General features: G+C 35.6%; 1 protein-coding gene across 1 annotated transcript; it reads left to right on the forward strand.

The window, feature by feature from the left end:
• The first annotated feature begins 1423 nt into the window (after nucleotides 1–1423).
• AIMP1 (aminoacyl tRNA synthetase complex-interacting multifunctional protein 1) lies at nucleotides 1424–26497 on the forward strand. The gene is made up of 7 exons (XM_009869207.1): nucleotides 1424–1592; nucleotides 12811–12944; nucleotides 13656–13769; nucleotides 16106–16264; nucleotides 19174–19385; nucleotides 20524–20692; nucleotides 26261–26497. The coding sequence occupies exons 2-7, from the start codon at nucleotides 12836–12838 to the stop codon at nucleotides 26425–26427; spliced, it is 930 nt and encodes a 309-aa protein (XP_009867509.1). The 5' UTR covers nucleotides 1424–1592; nucleotides 12811–12835; the 3' UTR covers nucleotides 26428–26497.

The raw sequence follows: 26497 nt of genomic DNA on the forward strand, positions 1-26497 counted from the left end.
TCTGCCATGGGATCAGGGCAGGAGTGGCAGGATAAATCTAACTAGGAAAACAAGTCAACATCTGAATAATCTTGTCTCTGAATTTGGGAGCAGAACACCTTCCAATTGTTCGCTTGCACATTTGCAGTGGTTTTTTTGTGTCATTCTGTTTTGTCAGAATATTGTCAGGTGGTCAGTGGCCTCCTAGTAAGGGAAGGCTGGTCACCCATTCTGTCCATACAAAGTGAGGAGGGGATGTTTGTCCGAAAAAACATTATTGTCCATACTGAGTGTGAACGTTATTAATAATGACATGGATTACTTTTAAAGGGGTAAGTGAGGGAATTGTCTCTGCCTACTGAGATGAAGGTAAGGTTTCTCTTTAAGTTATGTTTACAACCTAGAGTTATGAGAGTCTGAAATTGATCTGTCTTGAGGATTAAATGCCTCAGTGGGGTCTATAACAGCAACTGTAATCACTTGTTGACACTTGCTGTCTATGAAGAAAATTATGTTGATACTGTACTGCAATGGCAATTGGATAGTTTCTTCTCTGCTGTGTACAGTTTTCAGAGAGAAATTCCAGAAAAGAAATATCTTCTGCTGACAGCTCTTACAATTTTTGTTATGCTCCACAACTTTATGTACAATTCTTAAGTTCTTATGCCACTTTGTATAAATTAACAGCCTAGGAACTGTTCCTTGACTGAAAAACTGTAGAGGGAAGTTTAAACAAGTGTTCATATTAGAAAGTAATACATAAGCATTTAACGGTCATCTGTTAAACACAATTCATGTAAAAGAACCAATTCTTTATTTAGAATGCTGGAAAAAACCTGACTGAGATTCTCTGTTGGATTAGGTGGATTAGAGGAAAATTGAATTCCTCTCATAACTGCTTCCCTGGTGCGTTGTGTCATATCCTAATAATCTGAAAACAAATAGATTTTGAGATGCTTTTTACGTTTAAAAGTGTCTGGCAATGCATAAAACATCATCAAAAATTGCCTCGAGTTAGCAGACCTCTTCTTGAGATCATTTGGTACAATCTTTTGGCATAAAACTATACATTATAGAAGATTTTTATTTTCATTTCCTTCTCATCAGGAGTTTTCCCAACATTATTTCAACTGAGTATGAATTAATAGTTTAAAGATTAGTCTTTGACTTTGGGACAGCCTTTTGGAAATGATCCATGCCTATTGGATCTGGGTTAGAAATCCCAGAGGGTTTCTCAATTACAGTTTAATATACAGCTTTGTGGTGGCATCTTGTTTCAGACTCTGAAGATAAGTGAGCAGATCACTTCAGCAGCTCAGTTGGCTGGGGCAGCTAGTGGCTGCTGTTCCCTCATGGGTGCACAGGCTTGCACACGACGTGCAAGAGGCACACTATTTGGCTTGGTAGCAGCTCCTCTGGAGTGAATGCTGTAAGTTCACATTTGTGTTTGTCCTACTGTAAGGTTTGGAACTCTCTGTGTGAAGCACTCTAGTAACTGGCAATAGTTACACACTAAAGAAGTCACTATTGCCAACTAGGATATGACACTGAATTCTACACCAGGGAAATTAATCTTTTCTTAGGGGTTGAATTACGCTGCTACGTCACAGTGGGTAGGTAATTTCATATCCATATGGCCATCTATAAAATAATACTAGTGATAAGAACTAGGTGCAGATTTACTTATTTTTTTCCCCTTTACATGTAGCTTATATTTAAATTTTTCTGAGAATTTACCTGCTAATTTGCACTTTTTGAAGATGCTAAAGCAGCATATTCTAGTTGCAAACAAGCATTTAAAATGGTTGGAGTTTTAACAATAATTTGGAACACGGCAAAAATTGAATTTAGCTCAATTTGTCTTAAACTCTAGAAACAAAGGAAGCTTTGGATCTGTAGATGAAATACCACTATTCCCTGAAAGGTGCTTGGATGACTTTTCTGTCAGGTATTGTCAATCTCGATAGCTGACATCAGCTCTCTCAGTGTCCAAGATGAGTGCACAAGGGTTTTATTTGGCTTTGTGGTTTTTTTCTCTCTGCAGATCTAATATTAAAAGATGGGAAAATAATCTTCATCCTAGAAGTTTTAAAAGCTTACCTAGACTAACACACTGAATAACATAACTCAAAAACCATGTTCCTATTCTGGACAGTGCCCAGAGGACTGCTGACTGTACTTTGAAATTGCGTTACTGAGTGCTTGTAAAACCAGATATTTGGTGACAATGATATTTGTAGCTTAGTTATTTTCAGTACCATTTTTATGAGAACTTATTAATGAACATATGCAAAGTTACATTAACAGAGGGAGGAAGAAGATGGGGACATTGTCCTGTAACAGCTAGAGATTTGCAAGGAATTCTAAAAGGTAATCAAAAACCCTCTTGATTTTTCCCCTTTAGTTTAGGATATAGAAAAGCAGTCAGGCCAGGACCAGCCCATTCAAGGTGGCTCTGGTTTGGGAATCTAATTCCTGTATGAAAGCTAGAATTAACTATCGTAGTCAGAAGTGGCTTTTTTTTGCATGAGGTTTACATTTGATTTATAGGTCTTGACAAACTGGTTTTCAAAGTGTGAAATAAGTGTATAAAATCTGCATGGTGGTTCTCTGTTAATAAGAATGAAATTATTCTCATTTTAAAAATATGTGTTAAATATAAGCAGAGTTTACTATATAGGAAAAAGTGGTGGGTTTTTTTTTTTATAAAAAGGGCATCTTACTATAAAAGCTTCTTTTCTTTCAAATCAGTAGATCTGAAATAACTACCTAGTAATACAACTCTTTGGTGGATATTCATGTCTGAGCAGAAGGAAAGATGGCATTTTGATTTCAAGTATCCTTTGATTTTTTTTTCTTTTTGCACTTTATTTAGAAGTGGTTGACAAGTAGTTTTGTACAATCTTTGCTTCAAAAGTTGGTTGACTTGTTTGCCTGCTGAGAGTAGTGAAGTCTTCATCTGCAGAAATGTAAATCTACTGAAAGCCTTTTTCTTGAAAGTTCCTTTCATTTAACTCCACAAGGGGAAAAGTGTTGTATATTTCCTCCACTCAAGTTAAAATCATTGATCCAAAAAATAGGTACACTGCTTAATAGTTGTACCTGGAGATTCTTTAAGTCTATTCACTCGGTATGTGATGAAAGGAGGGGCCTGGGTTTTGAGGCTGATGCCAGGAATATGCAGTGGTTGATACTGCTGGCATGTGGTTTTAAAGTGACATAACTGCTTCTGGCTCCTGAGGATTAGTTCTTGTCAGCCCACTTTAGATTTAAAAGTTAATACTTTTTGGTCCACAGTTGAATAAATAATTTCTCTGTGCAGCCTAAGTTAGTATCTTTATAGAAGTTTCTTATTAGAATATCATCCTCCTATATTGTGTAAGTAAATTCAACCATGGAAAGAACAATTATTTGTGTGATGAATGAAACTGGGCTGTTGAGTGTGTCAAAGGGTTTTGCCTCTGTAAATAAGATATTGCAACTGCAGGCTCAAGGTTCAGGCAAGAACTCGTTATTCCCTTTAAAACTTTGTTTGACAACTTTGTTGCTCTTCATTAAGAAGTGTTTACTATTATTTGCATGTGCACACAAATGTGCGTGTTTTCAGGTTAAAATTTTTTTGGGGTTTAATTTGCCCACGTAAAAGAATTGCTAAATTTTCTGCCTCAGTAAATACCAGCAATTGGTAATGCAGTTGTAGTTAGAAAACACCAATTCCTTTGCTATACGTCTGCATGATGTCTACTGAATGCTTTCAGGAATAAACAATGTTTGTTTTTAACCTTAGTGCTTGCTTGAACTGAATGGTTAAATGTTTTCTTTTAGCTGTGCTACAATTTACTACATTTACATGTAGAAAAGGCAACATTGATGTAAAAGTAATAAATTTCAAGATTATTTTTTAATACAGCTGAGAAATGTAAGTACTAGGCAGGTCTTAGACATTAAGAGTATTGTAAATTAAAGTTGAAAAAGGGGATATATGTTTTTGTGAACTATGTAAACAATACCGTTATTTTGCGGACTATTGCTGACGTAAAATACAATGCTTAATGGTATTCTTATTTCCAAACTCTCAAATTTCTGAGAAGGTATCTTTAAAGTGTCTTTTTAGCAGCTAAGGTTTTTGCCAAGTGTTATTATCTTTATCGCTCCCTAGAAGGAAAAGATTGGCTTTTGAGAGATACTTTTAAAATGTGTTTTTGTTTTTAAGTGAGACCTGCCTTAGGGAAAGGGAGTAAACATTTTTTTCTTCTTTATCCTTTTATAACTGTTATGCCTGTTCTTAATTAAGGAGATGGTGTGAATGCTTGCTTTTTAAAGTTTAAAAAAAATCAATAAAATACCTAAGAAACAGTGTTCTACTTGATATTGATAGGCAGATTTCAGTGCAGTTGTGATTATTCTTCTGCTATCTGATTTATGGGTAGTTTACTCTGTAGTTAAAACAGTAATCTAAAGCTTTTACTCCCCAGTAAAACTGTAGAGGTTCAACTCCAGTACAGATTCTTTGAGTTCCTATGGCATATGCTGACCTTGCAGACATGTCCATATGCAGCTGAGTCTGCTCATATTTCTGAATTTATAGGCATATGTATGTGTCTATAATTGTAAGTCCGTCACCTGTTGAGGAAGGTTTATGAGGATACGTTGAGGCGTATTTAGCAGCTTCTTTTTTGGTTTTGTATATATATATATCTATGTAGTGATAGCTACTGGACACACCATTGTTCTGAAAATTAAGCTTTTATAAATTAAGAACAAAACCAAACAATAAAAAAAAAGCCAAAAAACAACTTGTCAATTTTTTAAGTTTTTTGTTCCAAAGAATTGTATATATTTGGAGTTTGGAAATCAGTACTTAAGGTCAAAGAAACCAGGTAGTGTGTTGTGGGTGTTTTGTCTTTTCCGTCATAGAATTATGTGAGAGTTCCTTCTGTACATGGTGATAGTTTACCATAACATTCTGATAATACTATTAAAATAGTAACACAATGGGACCCAAAAGATACTCGCTGCTGAAAAAATATGTAAGACTGTCCAACTGTTTTGGCATATGAGCTGCTACTTAAATTTTAGCCTCCACTATAAGGGACAAGCAGATAAATCTCTACTGAACTTAGAGGGGACCTGGCAGATGTAGTGGATGTGTAACCTGCTGAGGCTTGAGCCAAGTGGTGCAAAGAAATTGTTGGGTTTTTTGAGCTGTGTTGTGAGCCATCTCTGTCTATTGAATTACTGGGCAATCTTCTCAGATCAATAAATTAAGTAACATATAATTTTGTATACAGTCTCTGTTACTGAAAATTATCGGTAGCTCTGAAGGGAAAAATTTCATTAGAAACCACATCCAAATTACTTGACTTTCATCTTGACCTGGACAGAACTCCTTGTAGTCATGTTTCTGCTTTGTTTAGTCCTTGGGGTGTCTTCTCAGAGGTGGGAAAAAAAAATTCAGAATTGGACTGAGACAAGCATTAGTAGAAACTTTTCCCTGAACACAAATTTAGTATAAGCTTACAGCAAGCATGTGAGTGAAATTGCAAGTACTTTTAACTTCGCCTTTGAATGTTGCAGTTGTAGCATGTTAAGATATGATGAAGTTAATTAATCATATTGTGGCATCTACTGATTCTTGAAATGCAAACTCGAACAGAATACTGAAATAATTTTTACTTCTGCCTATTCAGTCTCTGATTATCTCTACCATACAGATCCAAGAGAACCATTGAAATTCAGACATAGCCTGTTATAATACTCTTAAAGTAAAAATTTCATGCGTCTGTCTTTATTAATTCTAACATATGCCTGTCTTCTTCATTGCTTCTCATAGATTTGGTTTTTGCCTTTCTCGGTAGTGCTGTGACTTGCTTATGACTTTGGTACATAATTCCCTTTCAAGACAGACTTGTCTTCATGTTTAAAAATAATGATTACTGAGTAATTTCTCTTGCCTCAAAACTGGTACCAGTGGATTAGCCTTTTTTTTGTGAAATGTTCCATCACTTCTTTTTTTAAAAAAACTACTTTCATGCTGCAGTGTTGTTTCAATATGAAAAGGTTTGGTTGTGTGTGTTTTTACTATTTACAGCCCTTTAAAATAGGGAGGGGTAGGCTCTTAGGACTACTAAAAGACCTGTCTGCAGCTGGGATTGAGCTTGATTTATCTGGCAGCCAGAAGGGTTGGACTGTACTCCCTAGAGTGAGCAAATCATTCCTTGGGGCTGGCATTGCTACTTGCATGGACTGTGTTAGACATGTTAGTTATTTGGAAATCTGCAACACAGTTACTTGGACTCTCTCAGTGCAAAAGATGGGAGTCGAAATAACATATTTCAGAAATGTACAACTTTGTCTAAAAATCTGCTGATTGGCAAGTAGCTTTCAATACTGACTACACAGGAGTTTATAGTATATGAATACTTTTAAAATTGTATTTAAGTGCTAAAAATAAAAATAGGGTTGTTCAACTGTTTAAAGCCCCAGCTATAGGAGTCACTTTTTCTGGGAGAATGAGGAAGGTATCTTTTTGTAATTTTAAGTCCACAAAACTGTTTCCATAATTTATTATACCCTATTACATTTTAGGCTATAATTTCTTTTTTTATATATTAAAAAGAGAATTCTATTTTTAGGAAAAGATAATAGTTAAAATTTAATTTGATCTTTTATAGTCAACATTTCTGCTACTTGTTAGGGGATCAGTGATCTAGTACTGAGAATCCAAAACGAGTTTCTGTGATGATTTATTTGATCATAGTTTCTAGATTTTGAATTTCTAGACTGGAATTTATCAACATTGTTCAAAATCTTGACAAAAATACTGTGGTTGGTTGTTGTAGTTTTTTGTTTGTTTGTTTTATATATATTTGCTACCATTCCTAGCTGTTGCTTTTCAAGTGTTTGCCATTGCTCTGCCAAAAATATTTTGGTAGGTTTCCTTTTCTGTTTGTGGAGAGGGGCCTAGGTGAGAGTCTAAATTTTGGTAATTTACATGTTTGCTTAGGGCCTTGAACTATATTTTTAGTTGTATAAACTTACTTTGACAATATGAGATTCAGGAAACCTGTGTTCTTCCCTTACAGATCTAACAATGTGCTTAATTCTGAAAGAGAGATGAGCTGGTAGTTAAATCTCAACTGATACGTGCCTGTCTTTTCATTGTGAGTGAAATAGTATTTAAGTGTAATGGAGTGCATTTTGTCTTTTTGCTCTATCATAACAAGGAAACCAAGGCTTTAATTGTGATTAAGTAGTCTCACACATGCAAAAGTTGTATCTAATATAAAAGATATTTGTTTTCTTTCTCAGCATTACATTGCTGCTTACTGATATCTTAGTCTATTTGTATGGGGGTTTATAAGGCACATTTTTTTGAAACCTGTTTATGAACAGCTTCAACTTTTACTTCATTTTGCAATCAAGGAATTACATCTTTCCATAGTTAAAAATTAGGAAAAACAGTGTTTCAAATAAGTAAATCTAATTCTTCTGTCTTTTGAAGCCTAGAAACATTTAAACTTTTAGAATTGCATTAGTGTATAAAAGCCGTGACTGCATTTTACAGTGTGTAATGGTTATAAAATCAGTGAAACACGCAACGTTTTGTGGTGGTGATAGGGAAGTCTGTGAAACTTACTGAATATAGCTGATTTCCAGAATGTCCTAGCAATAGAATTATATCACTGCAAATTTCTAGCTAAATGTTAGAGGATTGCCTCCCTAATAACAAATTGAGAGCTGATAATGGTGTTCTGTGCTTTAATTAGAGTGAAGCAGAGAGAGATGATCAAGTCACAACAAAGATTTAGTCTCAAAACTAGTCAGTTGTAGCTCACCTCAGTTGTTCTTTTTCTTTTTTCGCTTAAATTTTCCTAATTTTGAAAACTTAACCTTAAGTTTTTCTACTGTATGAAATCAAATCAGATATTGTAAGTCTTAGCCACAGATGTTAACAGCATCAGGTCCAGGAAACTGTATCAGAAGTTAGGAGAAACCTGCAAGAGAAGAATGGATTTTTAAGGCATGAATCCCAATTCTCTGAGACAGGAGAAGGTAGGACAAGGTACAGTTTGCTATTTTGATCTCCTCACTACTGTTCCTTACTTTTCAGAATAAAAAGGTGTGGTGTGAGATTCTTAAATCTGATTCACTGTGCCCTGGTGGTGCATAGAAGTGCAAAGCATAGAGAAGCAGAATCTGGCAGACAGCTGGCACATTCTGTTATGTTTATGGCTTTTTGTAAGATTGTCTGCCAGAAATGACCATACTCTAAAAAGATGCTCAGATAGAAGTCTTTGAACACACTTTTTGCAGACACAAAAGTGATTATTGATACTTTCTATCATTTACAGAAGGTAAAATACTTTGCTGTATAAGTTGGCCCCGATAAAGTGTCTCAAGACATCTCATGAAAGGAGGGGAGTTTGAGAGCTGGTTGGGACTTAAGACAAAAAGCTTAGGAAGAAGAATTGCCATTAAATATTTTTCTGTAGTTTAAGTTAGTGAATTTTATTTAGCAACGGAGAAATTACCTTTGTGCTGTTGACAATTTTTAGAATAAGGTTGAACCCACTGGTTCTGCTGCTTAATGACAGACTTTTAATTTGAACAGAACATCTCAGCTGAAAACCAGATTTTGTAGACTTACGATTTTCCCTGTTGAGGCTACTTGCCTGATCTTGGGTCTTGATTGGCAGCTATTCATAAATGTGGAATTCTCTGCAATTATCTGATTGCTATCTGCTCTTTGCTAAAGATCGATAGGATTGGCTTTGCAGTAGAAATACTTGATTCCACCATAGCTTGCACAAAGTGAAGAGCAGTGATGGGTCAGAGCGAGGCAGCTGCACAATGAGGAAGAGTTGTGGTGATTCTGTTTTACATCATTTGAGGTGAAAGTTGGCAATTTTTTAATCTCAATACATGCTCGAGGTGACCAACTGAAACATGCATGGCATTTGGTTGTGTCGCACAAAGTCCTGTGGGAAAGAATCAGAAAAATAAACAAGATGCCTGCCACTTAAAAGAGCAGTTTAAAACTTTACTGAATTGCAAATGCCAAAATAAAGCTGCATCACTGTCATAGGTGTACTTGATGCATACACAGAGAGCGTGTTGATCTGTAGGCAGTCAGTCTTGTGACTAAACAGCCTGCAGATTAGACCTTTTACAGTTAGTAAACATACTTTGTGTGTCAGCATTATCTAAGCATTGCAAGAAGAAGCTGAGAACTTCTAAATACTGAATGTTTTTATACCTCTGGCTGGTAGAAGGAATGCTTAGACATCATTATTTTAGGTTTTGGGAATCATCTGGCTTCCAATTTCTGGTTTTTTGGTTAAATGATTGCTTTTCCAATAATGAAAAGCAATTGTTTCCATGTTTGGACTATGGATAGATTCCAAAACAAAACAAATTTTAGATTTTTAAGTTTTAATCTTCTCATTAATTTTATGGGGGGTTTAGCTTTTTCTTGCTTTTTAAAACGGGTAATATTAATAACGAGGAGCAAGCTACAAGAAGGTTTACGCTTTTAGCGCCTTCTTGGGTTGTTCCCTTTTTAATCTTGATCTACTTGAAGATGAAGACCAATGTTGATAAACTGGTGTTTGAAAGCGTGTTGTAATTTTGGAGTAATTTGTACTATATGAGAAGTCTTGCTTTAGAGAGTTTGCCAGTTTGGAGACTTTTACACATTATGTGTTCTTGATAAACAGAGTAGAATAATGCCTGTTTACCGCTGGGAGGGTATTGCAGCTGCCTAGAAGACTGCAGCAGGCAGTGCTTTGTGTTTGGGGAAAAAAAATTTTTAAGAGGTAGACAATTCTCTTAATCAGCAAATGGAATGCTGAGAAATTAAGCAACTTCTATGTGGTGATACATAACTTCATGAATAACTGCAAGATTTGAGTCATTTGAAAATTGAATTCTGTTACAGTGGAGCAAGTGTGTTTTGGAGCAGTTCTGCATGTCTTGCAGGTAACAAAGTAGTCCTCAGAGGTCTCAGATTAAACAGTTGCCCATAGCTGGGTGACCAGGTAGCTTCAGAAGGTTACCCTTTTCAGAAAATCTGAATACAGCTACTTGATACTTGGTTTTCAGAACTACTTTTTGTTTGAAGGGAAAGCTGCTTGTTTGGCACAGACTTTACTTTCAGATAGCCTCTGGAGCATTTTCTGCAAAACAGGTCAGAATGTACCTGTCATAAGATAGGATTCTATTTTTTAAGCTACATTGTTCCGTGTTTTCTTTCCTTTTTTAGTGTATATATCATCAATGGAGTTGGTTGGTTGAGGTTTTGCCAAATTTTGTTTGTTGGGGTTTTTGGGGTATGTGAAGTGTGGGGGCTAATAGAAGGCAAAGGAAATAGAGGAAGAGTTTAAAAAATAATTCCAGAAAAATCATTCATTGTAACCTTTGATTGTTGCAATGCTAATGTTTTTTTATGTGGTTTGTGTTTTATGATAAAGAGTGGATCAAAAAAGTAAAATTTGTGTGCCCTTTTCAAGCAGTTTTTGCTGGTTTTTGCATGGGTTCCTGTGCCTGTGTAGCAGTTCATTTCAGCCTGTTGGCTCTTTATGTTGGTATCGGAAATACCTATTCCTTTGTGTTATTGTTATAACACTAGGTTTATGGAAATTTATTTGACAAGTGGGAAAATGTCTACCCATTGTAATAATGTAACTTCATTTCCAGATCTTCAGTTCATTAGCCAGCTTGGCTAAAACCTATAAAATGTACCAATTCTATTCACTTTGAAGTTTTAGTAGCATTTCTGTTGTTGCTGGCAAAGTTTCTGCTGTTAGTATTGTGTTCCCCTGAGAGACTATGTAGCTTGCAAGAAATCGTACTGGTATGTAGACAGTAATACCTCAGGCTTTGCATTATGCTATGTTGTGCCATAACAGTTTTATGTCTGTTTCCATTTGACATCCAAATCAGTAACTTATTGGAATCACCATTTTCCTTTTCAAAATGCTCTCTTTTCAGACTGGAAGTGAAAAGAAAGTTATTTAATTTTTTTCTTATTAGCAGAGTTTCATTTAAATATTAAAATTACTTTAGTTGTCCTGCAGAGATGATTTTACTGCTTTTCTCTCCATGAGTTTCTTTCTTTTAAAAGAAAAATCTGTTGTGGATGAGTGGGAGGTGTGATGGCAGTAATACTCTCGCATCTTTAAGCAAAACAGTGTGTGTAAAAACAGACTTTGATTGTATTAGATTACAAAGAAGGCAAGATGTTTTTCCATTCATCACTTTTGCAGGAGTAATATACGTCATGCATTGTCTGACTACTGTATCTCTCTCTGGCTTTGAATTTTACTTTCAGAACTTTTAATTACACTATTCCTGATTTATTGTCTTTATCTTTATTCATATTTATTTATTTTTAGTGAAAGATGCATGGATATGGAGAATTGAGCTCTTTGTCAGAAAACAAAAAATATCAAATGCAAATTGATACCGAGAGTGCAGCAAAGGTGATAAATGTTGACACTGACATGAGTGTGACTGTATCTGTCACCTTTCTGTTATTTCTAAGCCTGCTTTGTCTTCAGCACGGCTTTTACTGCAGATTCCAACAGACAATATTTTATATTAAAACCAGATTTAGGTCATAGTGTCAGAATAATCTTGCCTTAAAATGGAAACTTTTCTGCCAATTTGATATGAGAAGAGGCATTTTGGGGCTCTGACAAAGTTGAGGAGCCAGTGCTTGCATCTGGAGTGCCATTTTATTCCCAATTCTTCCCTTTGTTGGAACTGATGGGCAAGTTCACAGGAATTGCTTCATGGTTGCTTGCAAGGCGTCTTTTCTTCCCAACTATAATCAGTGTTCTTGATTCACAGATGAGGCAGCTGTTAGTACAAATTTTTTCTTCATCTAGATACTGAGTGGGAAAGGAAAAGCACTATCTGCTGCAGATAGAAGCAACTATGTGTGTTGTCATTCTGTTGCTACTATTTGAGCTTTTATGGTTAGACACAAATGCTGCAGAGAAGTAGGTCAAATTTGGTAACTATCAAGAAAAAAGGGCTGTACACAAGTCATAGCTAGTTTCCGGACCATTAGAGAAACCCAGTAAAAGGAGTTGAGTGACTTAAAAGAAAGTTAGAGAGCATTTATTTGTGCTCTTGCATTTACTGGTCTTTTATTTTTCCTGCTTCTTTAAGTTGTTACCTGTGTGCCTGGCCCTCCATTTCAGTGGAACTGACAACAGTTGAAACTGGTGCTAAAATAACTCTGAATGTGTAAACCTGCAAAAGAAATTATATTTAACACAAGATGAGAAAAAATACTGATGAATTCTACTTAAAGTAATGTGTGCACAACCACAATATATGAAGTATTCAGTGTATTCTGAATAAATTTATTAGAAAAGTTTTTGGAAATTTTTGATGGAATATTTGTTTTCATAGTCTCAGTAAAATTCTGTTTCTACTTTATAAATTTTTCATCTAAAACCAAGATACAATGTTCTGTCCAACTTTTTCCCTTTTATTTCTTTTTTTTCCCTAATTTATTCCAACCTTTCTTTCTGAGAAGGTGTATTTCTTTTACTGTTTTGTGAAGGAAGAACATGTTTCCTGCAGCTGTGAAGAAAAGTAGCTTTTCTTCCAAAATACTGGAAAGCAACTGTCAAACATCAGATTCTGTTTAATGTTGCTTTTTGTTTGGGCTTTGCATTAGGAGGTGGGAGCTCGGTTTGTTCACTTAGCAATTTTTCTTATTCAGCAAATGATTTTAGAACTGTTTCATATGGTAAGAGATGGTAGCATTATTACATTAAGAAATCATTCATTTTAGTCTGTCTGTTGTTTGTCTAGGTTTTTAGCCCGTTTCTTGGTAAAGATGGCAGCCAACAATGCAGTGCTGAACAGACTGGAGCAGAAAGGTGCAGAGGCTGATCAAGTTATTGAATACCTCAAGCAACAAATTGCTCTGCTCAAGGAGAAAGCTAGTAAGGAATTATCTAGCCTATGATTAATGTTAATTATCTGCTTAAGAAGTTTAATGTTCATAGGAAAAAATGAGAACATGGATGACTTCATTGGTGCTCTCAAACTTTTAAGTGTGTTTCACGTTCTCTAAGATAAGTAGCACCAATTCTTCTAGTTTATGAGGTTTTTGGAAACTGTTCATTGTGAAAGAGAAAGCAAGGATGTTTTAACGACACAAACAAATTATGGAAACTTGATAGGACAGGGTTCCATTTGGGGGAAGAAATGGAGTCGTGAAGGATATGTCACTATGCATTTTCCTGAACGTGTTACTGCTTTTTCACAACTATGGGATTCTCTCAAAAGTATCACACCTTCAATTTTGATATTTAGTACTTGTTGATATCAGTGAATTAAGGTGCTCCATATTACAACAATGTTCAAGCTTTTCCTGATAGATTTCTTGAGATTATTTTTTTTCTTCTATGAGTCTCTTTAGGAGACTAAGGAGCTAGTATGCTGAGGGGCAACTAGAGTACGTTACTATTATAGAAAATGTCTATTTCAACAAAAAAGGGATTCAAAAATATTTGTGATTATGTACTCCTTGAAATTTTCCACTTTTTCTTGTGTTTGGCTCATCAGGTTTCTTTGAAAGTAATATGTCTGTTTGCCAAATGATGAATGCTAATTATTTAAACCTGTCAGTTTTAATATAGTGTCAATTCTAGTCTTGCAGGCATCTCTCCGAGAAGAGAAGAAGCTCCGTGTAGAAAATGCTAAACTGAAGAAAGAAATTGAAGGGCTGAAACAGGAGCTGATTGAGGCAGAAATTCGAAATGGAGGTGGGGAAAAAAGTCCTATCCTCATACAACACAGATTGAGTTAGCACAAAATATGATCAAAACTATCTTAATTCAACTTGGTTTTTATCTTTGTGTATGTGACTCTTTAGAATTTCTTACAAATTCTGAATTTTTCTAGGTTCCGTGCCTATGACAAGTTCTTAATTTTCAGCACTTCACTATGCTGCAAGTGTAACATGTGCATATGCCAAATCTTAATCAGGCATGGAACTGGTTTTTTGTATATTTTTTTAAAAGTACCTTTCATAATAAGCCCAAAATTTGACTGATGACAATGACTCATTGTAATACCTTAGGAATTGCTGAATGTCTAACCCTTCTTGATATTCTGAGTATTTAATCTAGCATGACTGAAAAATCCCTATGGAAAATCAAGTCGTAGTTCAAAGTACAGATGGGCAGCGACATATTAGAAAATCTGTGGTGATGTAAAATTAGAAACAATGTGTTTTGAATCCCATGCTTTAGTAAGACCAGCCTTTATGGCACTGTTTTTCCTTCTTTGCACTCATCTGTGAACCTCTGTACAGCTCGCGTGATTATTATATAATTCATATTAAAAAAAAAAAGGAGAAAACCAAAACTGAAGTATTTCAGATCCAACCTGTCTTCTTTAAAATTATTTCCAAAGAAAGTCTTTTCTGCACTCAACAGCTATTACTATTTTTACCCATGCTGTCAGTATGGTAAATTGGGTAAGATAGTGTCCGGTGTAGCTGGAAGCTAGCATTCAACCATACTGAATGTTTTACTGGTAAAACAACACGTTAATCCTTCAAAGAGACTAGCATTTTATAAAGGTAGAGAATTCTTTTTCTGCTTTGGGCAGAATAAAGCCCTTTTGTATATTAAACCAAACCATTAATTTATATTTCTTCTTTTTCTGTCAGTCTGCAGCAATTCTTGACAGGTAAAGGGTACTTCTCAGAATCTCTTGTTATGCTTGAGAGAGAGGTCTCAAGGTACATGATTTTTTTCAAAGATGGGAAAGGACTAGGAAATTAATATTTAGCTTGACATGCATCTTCCTTTATTTGGCTAGTTTATCTAAAAGGTAGTAGTGTCTAAAGGTAGTAGGACTAAATTCAGAATTTTCTTTTGAACTAAATTAGTGTACGATTAAGTACTTGCTACAAAAATTAGATGGACACAACGTTAAAAATACCACTTGAGATATTTTTTCAAAAATCGGAGAAACAAGTCTTTTTATGTTTCAACTAGCAAGCAAACAGCAAGCAAGTGGTTGTTGGTATAACACAATTCAGATTCAAATGATTCTGAAAAATCGTTTGTAAGAATGTAATTTGTGCAAATCACTTTATTGTTGAAGAGAGCAGGTATCGACAAACACAAGAAAGTTAATCATAAATCTCTGAAGTGTATTAACAAGTATGTATGCAGAATGGAGAAGTGTATAATAGCGACACTAGAAGGCTTTGTCTAACCTTAATTAATCCTGGAATTATTTAGGCTGGCAAAACCCTCTAAGACCATAAAGTCCAACCATGAACATCATAGAATAGCCCAGGCTGAAAGGGACCTTGAAAGACCATCTGGTTGAATTTTTCTTGGGAAAAGGAGCCTAGATGATGCTATCTGCTGCTCAGCAGTAGTCTACTGTCTACATCTACTGATGATGCTTACCCAGTACAGTGATTTGGTAAAAAGCCTTTAATTATGTTCTTGAAGAGCAGTGTGTAGATAGGAGGTGATTTTTATACTTTCATCTAGTAAGATCCATAGTGAACTGATGTCCAGAATTCTGTATCAGCAGTTCAAAGGGAAATAGGAAGTTAGGTGGAAAATTTAGGGAAGGGAAGTGAGGAATCCACACATCATTTTAAGGCTTCTTAGGTAACTTCTTAGCAGGGGATAATTCAGGCTCAATGTCCTTAGTTCATCAGAAAAAGGAGTTGAGAGATGATCTGACTACCATGTAAAAATGGTTTTATAAATAGCAAATTACAGAATAGTCTCTAGTATGGCGAAAGCTAGTAGCTAGAAACTGAAACTAGACAAACACAAATGGAAATAAGGAGATAGTAGCAAAGATAATTGGATGTTGAAATAAACTACAAAAGGAGCTGATGTTTGCTCATAAGTTACTGTATTTAGCACTTTTTTCCCCATCTAACAAATGTGCAAAGGCATTGTTTTTAATTGATTTGGAATAATCACATATGGATTGAGTTCTGAAATGTGTTTTAGTGTTGTGCTTCACTACTCGGCAGTTCTCCTCTACTTTTTCATTTATGTTGGTAACTTAAAATGCCACAGTGTTCAAAGTTGTGTAACTTCTGTGGTTTTGATTTTAGTAAAACAGGTCACAGTTCCTCCTGGCACAGCCGTTTCTGCAGCTTCGTTTTCAGATGATGTTCCGCAACCTGCAGCAGTGGCACTGTCTCCTGGTTCCAAAGATCAAATTAAAGGTGAAGATGAAGAAAAGAAAAAGAAGGAAAAAGCAGAAAAAAAAGGTATTTCAGTTTTCTGAGCTGTGATAGACATCTAATTTATGCAAGTACTTTTACATCCCTTTGGGCATAGAAAAAAGCCACTGTAAGTAATTATGTGCTAGCTCTTAAAACCTTGAAAGTGCTTGAAGCTAATGAAGGCCATCGAGTAAGCCACAGATTCTTAGTTAACTGGGATACATGCCAAATCTCCTTTAATGTGACTGAACTCACTTATTTAAAACAAACAAACCCAAGCCCCACAAAACCCCACAACAGAAAAAAGCAAAAGCAAAATACACACAAACACAAAGCAGAAGAAAAAAGAAGGGAAAAAAAAAAAGCAGGGTGAGGAGGTGAGAGGAGGAAGGAAGAGGAGGACGCAAAGTTTAGAGAAGCTTTTCCAGACTGAATGCCTTTCTTTTCTGAGGCTTAGTTAGAAATATTTTTTTTTCTACCATGAAGACGGTGCAAGCAAAAGGCGAAGACCAGCTCAGCGAAATATCTTGCAAGCAGTATTAGCGTAACATAATAATAAAGGGAAAGTGCTAAATTGCAGTTTTCTGCATCCTCATAAGTATTCTGCCTTTTTTTTTTTTTTTCTCCTCCCTGGAAAATTCTTATGCTCAGTGAAGTTCTATCAGAATTGATCAGATGCATCCATGTCAACAGTGATGAAATGGTATGGAGAGGAGTATGCAGGTTTCCTAGCACCTTTTCTCCTGTTTTTAATTTTTCATGTTCTACATTGACTTAAGTTTAACAAACGCTCTTAACAGAATAAAAGATGTGTCTCTTACACTTGCACAAAAATACAGGTGTCTTTCTTGGTACTTGAATTCATGTTTTACAATCATTCTTTATGCAAATTATTATTAATTTGCCATGGATTGATAGCTTTTCGGAGTTTGAATGTTATGCTGATAGGGCACTGTATCTCTTTGATTTTTCTGGTGACCTGTACACAGGCCAATGTAAACGACTTCATATTCTTTTGACTTACTGCAGCCTTGACACGTCAATATTCCACAGAGCTGTAAATATAAAAGCAGAGGCCACATGTCGTATCAGGGAATTCATTGTTGTCTCCAAGGCCATGTGTCATATCAGGGAATTCATTGTTTTCTCCAAATATTCAGTGGTTATAGAGCAACTATTCAGCTAGTAAGGAAAAATAAATATGGTTTTGTGTTGTATTTCCCCTCATCTTGTATAAGTACCTTAAATTTAGAAAGCGATCTATTTGGCTTTTTCGTTCGAGTGACTGTATTTGAAAAAAGGTGAGATATAGCATGAACATTAAATAGTAGCCCTGCTCATGCTCTTTCTGTGGAGTTCAACATCTATTGTAGGTATAATATTTAACAGTCAAAGTAACCAATATCTAAAGTTCGGTTTTTAGTCATAAAAATGATGAAGTTATGAAATAACTCACATCCCTTTGCTTTCTCATCTATCATCTCATCACTTAGCTCATCTGTTTCCTTTCTGTTTATTCCCGTATTCTTTGTTCCGCTTCTTGCAAACTCCATCTGTGAGGCTTCTCTGCATTTTGATTTTGGGCTCACTCTGACATTGGCCAGAAGAGTGCAGTTCTCTCCTTAGCCTGTGGCATTGAGATGGATGCTTTCTGTGCGTCTGCATGTATGATGTATACAGACATGCTTTGCTGGGTTTTCTTCTCCTTAATTGGTGGCAGACTTAATTTCTCTGAAGTGACATAAATAGGATGCTAGAAGCTGATTTGTTTGGATCCAGACTCCTATACAGAAATGTCATGAAGTGGAGAACAGTGAGAAATGATACCAAGGATAAAGATAGCAGGTCTTTGAAATGATCTGTAAGGTATTAAATATCAAGTATTTTGATGGTATTTTTTTTCAGTTCCTCCTGAATTATTGTGTATATGACTGGTTTCATTAATCTAATTCCAATTTGATTAATTAAAGCCAGGCTTAAAGAGTAGACCTTGTGTTCATTTTGGAAGAGCTTTTGCTTTTTTATTGTTAAAAAAACCAAGCAAAACCCAACAACTCTGCCTTTTTATTGTTGAATGTATTATTGGATTTCAGTGCTGTATTAGAACAATGTTAAATAAATCAAATTGCCCACTTTCTATTGTTAATCCTTAAAGAAGGGAGTTTAGTTTAGATTAATGTGTAAGCTATCTTGGATGAAAGAGTAACGAAATATGCTTATTTTAAGTAAGTAATTCTTAGTCCCCCAGAGATTATAGTTGTTGAACAATCTCAAAAGGCTTTTAGACAGGACAGTCTTGTATACAAACTCGATATAACTTGCTCATTCTGAAAGGAATATCCAAATAAGTGGCTGAGTATGGGGAGTGTTGCTTCACTGCTGTTTTGTACTGTACAGTATGTACGGGTGATGATAAGCTTTCCTTTGACATGAGATAAAGACACTGGGTCAGTGGGGCCTCGTAAGCTGTGGGCATTTTCACGTACTTGTATATTTAGAAAGTGAAGAATGTTTGCCAAGGGTCGCTTTGCAGTTGTAGCAGTGCAGTTGCAGTGACTCAGCATTGTCTGCAGTCAAGAGTTAAGTTGTTAAGTGCTGGTAACCTGATGACTTGTGACTGTCTAGGTTAGCTTTGCTGGTGAAGCACCATGGCAAGACTTACTGGTCATTGCTAATTATTAAAAGAGTATTATGAGACTTATTGATGTGGCCTTTGTCACTTAAAAACCTTAGCTACACTTTTGTCCTAAGGTGGTAATTACTTGTAACAATCTAGATTGGGGTCTGTATGGTGATTCTCTGCTAGGAAGCTAGTAGTATTATTCTTCCTTTGTGTTTCACATGGGATTTACACTGACTTCTGAGATCATATCACACCTTTTCCTTGCATTAGTCATGTATATTTTTCGTGCCCTTTAAAAATGTCTATTTCATGAACTAAACTTTTTTAATAGGTGAAAAGAAGGAGAAGAAACAGCAGCCAGCTCCTGGAAGTAGTGATGCAAAGCCTGTAGATGTTTCTCGTCTGGATCTTCGTGTTGGCTGCATTATTACTGCGGAAAAGCATCCGGATGCAGACACTTTGTATGTTGAGGAAGTGGATGTTGGTGAAACAAGCCGAAGGACTGTGGTCAGCGGTTTAGTGAAACACGTTCCTCTGGATCAGGTATTGACAAAATTATTTACTAATAGCTTTTCCTAAAGTATGTTAAGACCTTCATTTGTTTATAAGGTGTGTTTTCATTCTGCTAAAATATTTTTACATCTTTTACGTCTACTTTGAAAACAAAAACAAAATGCAAATGGGATTAATTCTTAACAGTATTTGCCAGAAAATGGAGAGGTACCCTTATCCCAAATCTGTTCCATTCTGTTTTCAGTACTTCTATCCTGGAATCTTATTCTGACTCCTGTGATTCCATTGATACACAGGGTGTGTGCACAGTATGTGCTAAACCAGACAGCTGTGACCCGTCCTTTAGGTTTCCTGGTATGGAGTAGAGAACCCATAGTAACTTTTTTGCTGTCATCCAAGCTTCTTAAGCCTTTGTCTTCCAACTCTCTTCATAGACTGTTGAAGTGTTTGGCATGAAATAAAGCAAAGAGGATATAAATTTAACTTAGCCGGCAGTGAGTGGCTTAAACAATACTGGAATATAAAATGCATATTTTTACTTCCTGTGTTTACTTCTGTGTTTGACAAGCATGGTTTATAAATCTAGGGAACAACCTAAGACTTCAAGATTTTATTTTTCTTTCACACCTCTTCTAGAGGGTTACTGGAAGTGGGTATTTGACTATTCTGCACTGATACCTGATAGTGTCCAGTTACTGGATTTGCAGTGGGCAAATATTCACATTGCTCATTTTTAGCAGTCTGCTTGCAAGAAAGCATGTAGAAAAAATATCTTAAAAGCCTTCCTAAATAAACCTATGAACATGAAGTGCATAGAATGCAGCAGCAATAACAGTATTTTCTCTTCAGTCTGTTCTCTGTCTGGAAAAAATAATCCAAAGTAATCATTAATAGAGAACTAGGGATCATTCTTGCGCATTTTTGGGAATGATTAGTTTGTGATATCTGGTTTTGGTTTTGGCAAGTCTTTATTAGTAGTAAGTTCTTTAATGTTGTTTGTTAGTGGTGTACAGGCATTAAAATTTTTGCATCTATTGCTGTATGCTTCCCTCATCTGTGTTAAGGTCTCTTCATTGCAATTATTTTTTTTTATTGTAATGAAATAATTAGGGTCCCCAAAAGCATGTGGCATTTAAGTAATTGCATCCTCTTATTTTCCCTCCTCAAGATGCAGAATCGGATGGCAATACTACTCTGTAACTTGAAACCTGCAAAGATGAGAGGAGTAGTATCTCAAGCAATGGTGATGTGTGCCAGCTCCCCAGAAAAAGTCGAAATTCTGGCTCCCCCGCCTGGGGCAGTACCTGGGGATAGAATCACTTTTGAAGGTTTTCCTGGTAAGTAGGTTTGCCAAGGTGACCTCAGTGTGGAAGCAGATGAAACAGTATTTTAAAGTTGGTTGCATGTTTTTGTTGAAATTTTCTGGATTCATTGTATTCAAACTTTCATATTGTTAGCTAAGATTGTGTAAATAAAGGATTGAAAATACTCAACCGCTCGCCCAAAACTGGAAAATACAGGGAAGTAGTTGTAGCAGAAAAAGTTGTGTAGTGCTTTAATATAAAATTACCCTCTTTCATTAAGACTCAGTATTTCGCAGTAGAGAAGTTTCTTAGTCTCAGTATTTCTGGTTTTGAAATATATAGACAAACTTATTTGCACTTTGTAACTTACAGTAAGCAAATGTAAAGTATCCTTCCTGATTTCTCAGTGTAAGTGATAACTAAGTTCCTGCTTCCAGCTCTTTCCCCTGATGAAAGTGTCACAACACTTTTTTTTTTTTTTGAGGTGCAAGGGATGAAGAATATTGGAGGCAGTGGAAATCTCATATTATGAGAGGAAACTATAATATTCACCAGGTGTTTTTTTTCTTTGTTTTTCTGGGATGAGATGACTTTTTGGTTCTCTACAGACAGACTTCAGACCGTCCCACCTAATAAAATCAATACCTTGTGGGTTTTTTCCAGAATATAAATAAGTAACTAATCAAACTTTCTCTAAAGATTATTTTCATCCATTTCCCCATTTCCTTCACCTGCTGCTCATCTACAAAAATGTTTAGTTTCTTACCCTCCCTGTTGGGAGCTTAGATAAGCGTCACAAATGTAGCATGCTGGTAAGTGCTTCCCTCCTGCCCAAGTGCCAGTTCATTATTCTCACAGGCTGAAAGGAATCCAGTCAGGTTCAGCTTCTTCGGTTGCTATTTTTATTAACACTATTACTTTGTGATCTATATCATGGTTTTAAGTGTTTTTCATGAAGAGATGCTGGTCTCTGATCCCACTAAGAAAGGCACTCGCGCTCTGTAAAGTGTAATTTAAAATTATGTTTATTAGAGCCGACAATGTATAAATATTATTCTTAGCTTGCACAGATGATGGGAAGAACACGTTGATGCAGGATCAAACAGGCTTCTGATCCATGTGCAGCGTGTTGTGCACTTTCTGTCCACAGAAGAGATTCCCCCCTCTTGGTCATTTGAGTTATTGTATTTTCTTACTCATTTCAACTGTCAAAACAGAAAGCAGGTTTGCGTGAGACCTTGATGCTGCACTGTTCCACAAAGGTGAGGATGCGCAGGTGGCTCAGTTGCTGGTACCACGTTGGAGCTGCCTGCAGGCTCCTCTGTTACGATCCTTTGCCCCAGAAATTTGCACAGCACCAGCCCAAACCTACTCCAATCAGCTCTTATTTGGATCAAGTTCTTGATGTGTAAGTGGTTGTCTGGTCAGGATCACTGCATCGCTTTGTCTTAAGGAAAAACGGTCTCTTGGTGTTTCCCATACTGAGTGGACTTTTTTGTGTGTGCATTTATCAACAAAGCATTCATCTTCAGGATGAATTTGTTCCTCAAAATATGGCTTTCACATGTAAGAAAATGATGTAGCTTTCTATTTTCTACATAGAAGCATATTAAACTTTTAAAGTTATTGCACCACTGACAATTTCTAGCTGTGCAGCAGTCTATTTTAATTTTTTTTTTCTTTTTTGAGTTGGAAGGGCCCTTAAAAATGACCTACTTCCCTACTGTGGGCAGGGACACCTCCCACTACAGAAGGTTGCTCAAAGTCTCATTTGTGAACCTCTAGGCAAGCTCAATGCTTAAACATATTTGCATGAAATATCTTTCATGAGTATACGTGTGTATGTATGTATATGAATATTTTTATACTTCTCACAATTGAAACTGTGAGGCTTTAAAAATATATTTTCATTGGCATATGACAAAAGAAGCAATGGTCTATCAAGGTATTTCTGAAACAGGAAGGAAGGAAGATCAGCTTGCTATGACTTAATGTTCTGATTGACTATACTTTATAAAGGGAAATTCACTGGGAGACCAGAAAACTTTTTCTCAATTTTTAATGGGATTGTACATATGTCTCTCACCTTTTTTGTGTTAAAATTTCATGTGCTTCTTAGTTACTGTCTCCTCTCTTCACTGTTATTATTATCACGAATGTAGAATTCTTACTATGTTAGATGACATTTAATTTCGGTGCTTAATTGTAACCATTTATATTCTGAATTTTATTTTTTTTTAAGAGTAGTAATTTTAAAGCATAAAGATTCAGTTTGAATCTTTGAAGTTAAAATAGGAAGGACAGCTGGGTCTTATTTTAGTTTGAAGTATGAAAGCCTACAAAGCAACAGAAGCAGCAGCAGCAACAATAAAGCAACTCTGAAATGCATGCAACTGTCTATCAGACAGCTTGGATTCGGGTTATTTTTAAGCCTTCTCTTTCCACCATAGAAAATCTTCGTGAAATACAGGCTAATTTTCTTTGGTCATTTTATTTAGTCAAAGTAAACAAATGATACCTTGATTCAAACCAATTGAAATTTTTCCTGCAGAAATGAGAGTTTTCCTAGAACCATCTTGGGTGTTACAGAGAAGTGATTTCATAAGGAATGCTGTTGTCTGGAGGAGTGTTCTTTTTTGTTTATTTGATGTTAGTATCCTTAGAGGAACTTTAACACTGTTTTATATTCTGATACATGAATCTTCAAGATCTGTTGGACCTTTTTTGTATTAAGAACTTTATTAAATTTCTATCTGCCTTCAGTGGAAAAGATCCAATTTCTAAACCATAGAAAAATTTTTCTGTTGCATGTCTGTAAATACTATACCCTGCTACACAGTAACTGCTGTAAGACAGCAATTAAAAAAATAATTTTTGGAGTTTTCACAACTAAGTGTGAAATCTTCTGACTAATAGTATAATTGGTGCTTTGACAAAACTCTTCAATGCATAAATGCCACAGGAACCACAAATCTGTTGTTTAAGTTATATAATAAAATAATCATTCTGGTCTAAGAATCTCTGTCAATGTAGTTAGTAACTATCTCTTAAAAACCAAACCAAACAAACAAAAAGAACCCCCAAAAGACAAAAAAACAAAACAAAACGGAGAGGTGGTGCTTGAAACTAGTGTGCAGTGGTTACTCTGCGTTTAATGGATTTGCTTAATCAAAGCTTTGGTGTGTGGATGCTTTCCTTTGGTTGCATTGTTACAATCTACAGTGGGCTAAGTGGTATTAACTTTGTGTAAGGTCACACATCACCGCATCTTTTTGCTCCTTCCTGTGCTGCCATAGATTCTTTCAATAGTTACTGACCTGTTACAAAGTGGAAAGGTTTCTTGCTTATTCTGAGAATTTCTTTTGTAATATTTAAACTGCTAGACTGAATGATATGTTAAACAAAATTTGGGATCTCTTTTTTTGGTTCTCTTTATGTAAAGAGAGTGCAAAGCTCATTAAATTGTTATAAGTTTAAATTTATTTTATTTATAGTAACCCTTCTAAAGAATATTTTCTGGGAGGAAGGAATGCAGTGAGGAAAAGTCAATGGAAAATGCACAGCCTAAAGCTCTGGTAGTATTTAAAATTGGTGCCTATGCTAATCTAATATGAGCTCACCACAGATCCCAAGGGAGCTTAACGCAGGATTCCAAAGAAATTTATTAACATCCAAAGTGTGTTTATTATAATACAAGTCAGATTTTTTCTTACTGAAAAAATTCACTTGCTTTTTATATTTTAGGAGGGTTAAGGAAATGCACAATGGATCACTTAACATTCTATTTAATCATTTTATTGGTTCATATGCATTCACTTGGGTCTAAATCTAATCCTGTCTTTGTTCATCAGCTTGAGCATTGAGCAGGATTTTTTTTTTTGGGAAAATGCACCATTAAGTGTAAATGTTTAATTGATAATGATATTAGTAGTTTTTCTTTTAAATATTAATTACTTTGTGGTTGTGAAATAATTCACCTGCATTATTGAATCTTGCTGTAGCAAGGCTAGATTTCAGAGAAATCTGGCTTGGTCTACTTTTCTTAGCAGTTGCAGATACAGAAGCTATAGAAGTTAGACCCGTAAACAGGCAGAAGTAACTATTTTTACAAGCATTCAGCATGTGAGTGGCTTGAGCCATTGAAAAAAAAATTAAAGGAGAAAAACAGTAAGGCAGGCTGGAGTGAGAGTAGTTCGTTTAACTGCCTGTTGGTCAGCCACTCAGGATCGCCCCAAACAGTAATTTCGACCAGCTACTAGAAACACATACATTTAAATCTCCGTAGCCTTTTAAATTTATTTTTTTTTTACTTCCATCAAGTAGTGGAAGATAGAGTACTTGGTATGTTGCTTATGTGAAGAACTCTTCATTTTCCTTTGGGAAAACCTGGCTTCTCAGCGGATCTCAGGGAGGATACGTTTACTAAGATTTGGTTTTTAATTCTTGCTTGTTCTAGAACTTAAGATTTTAACATTTTGGACAGAATGGTGCCATTGTGGCAATTCAAACAAGTAAAAGTGTATATAGTGTATCAACAAGGAAATAGCATGGGATGCCTTTCAGCATTTAAATGTGCTCTAATTATATTTAAAACAAGTCTTGCGAGTTTTTTTCACTTGTTCTGGCTATGTTTCACACAAGAGGTCAAGAACACCTGACAACATTATAATTAAATAACTTTTTAATGGTATCTCTTGGTTTCTTTAAGAGAATGTGCATTGTATTAGTATTAAGAGATAAAATTTACCTAACCTTTGAACAGAAAATAATTGTACAGCAAATTGGTTGGCTTGCTTTTTCTAGATTATGTCAGCAGGCAGCAGTTTATTCAGTATCTTTACAGCAAGAGAGCTTATTTAGCTTAGTTGTTTTGTTCTTATACTTTGCATTTCATGCTTATTCAAAAATAGGAAAAATACAACTCTGAAATGCTTTACTATTCTCTGTAATTTGTTAACAGTATTTCAGAACATTAGTAGAAGAAACCTGCGTTTTATGGTTGTTAGAGATCCTGAAGCAGTCAGATTTGCTGATGTAGTACAAAAAGTAGCAGAACAGTGTTGAAACTCGGGCCTAAAATTCTACGCCAGTATCTAATTTTTGGGCTATTTTTGTCTAAATTCAGTATTTCTCCACTGTAAAGGCACCTGCCAAATTAATATTAATTGCTTATAAAAATTCATTAATTCTTAAACTTAAGTTGCCAACAACTTAAGTTGTGTCTTGGTGAGTAGTGTACTTCTCTGGTCCGCATCTGCTTAATTCTTAGGAATCCTTTTGGTCTCTAGGAAATTTTGAAAACCAAAAAACTAGTAATGGTTTAATTTCTTCCTTTTGACAGTATTTGTCATGTTTTGCTTGCAACCTTTTTTCCCTTGAAAGATCAGTATTTTGAGAGAGGCTCTGGAAACAACTCCTAGACAATCCCTAATTCTGATTAACTTTTTCATGTTGAGCACCACAGGTTATGTTTTGGGGTTTTTTTTCTTTAAAAAAGTGTGCAGTGGTGCAATGTGGGCTGTCACAGATGTGTGCCTGCATAGACCTCTTGCACTGCCTTCTGTGTTGTGTGCTATTATGTTATTCTTTGTTTTGGAACAGGTGATCCTGAGAAGGAACTTAATCCCAAAAAGAAGATTTGGGAGCAAATCCAACCCGATCTTCATACTGATGACCAGTGTGTTGCTACGTACAAAGGAGTTCCGTTTGAAGTGAAAGGGAAAGGAGTCTGCAGGGCAGAGACCATGGCAAACAGCGGAATTAAATAAATAAATAGTTACTAGAAGCTTTTTCAGAAATTGAAATGGAAAGTAATGCAAGCACAATAAAAACCATGAA

This window comes from Apaloderma vittatum, unplaced genomic scaffold, assembly GCF_000703405.1.
Source record: "Apaloderma vittatum isolate BGI_N311 unplaced genomic scaffold, ASM70340v1 scaffold13725, whole genome shotgun sequence".
Classification (NCBI taxonomy): domain Eukaryota; kingdom Metazoa; phylum Chordata; class Aves; order Trogoniformes; family Trogonidae; genus Apaloderma; species Apaloderma vittatum.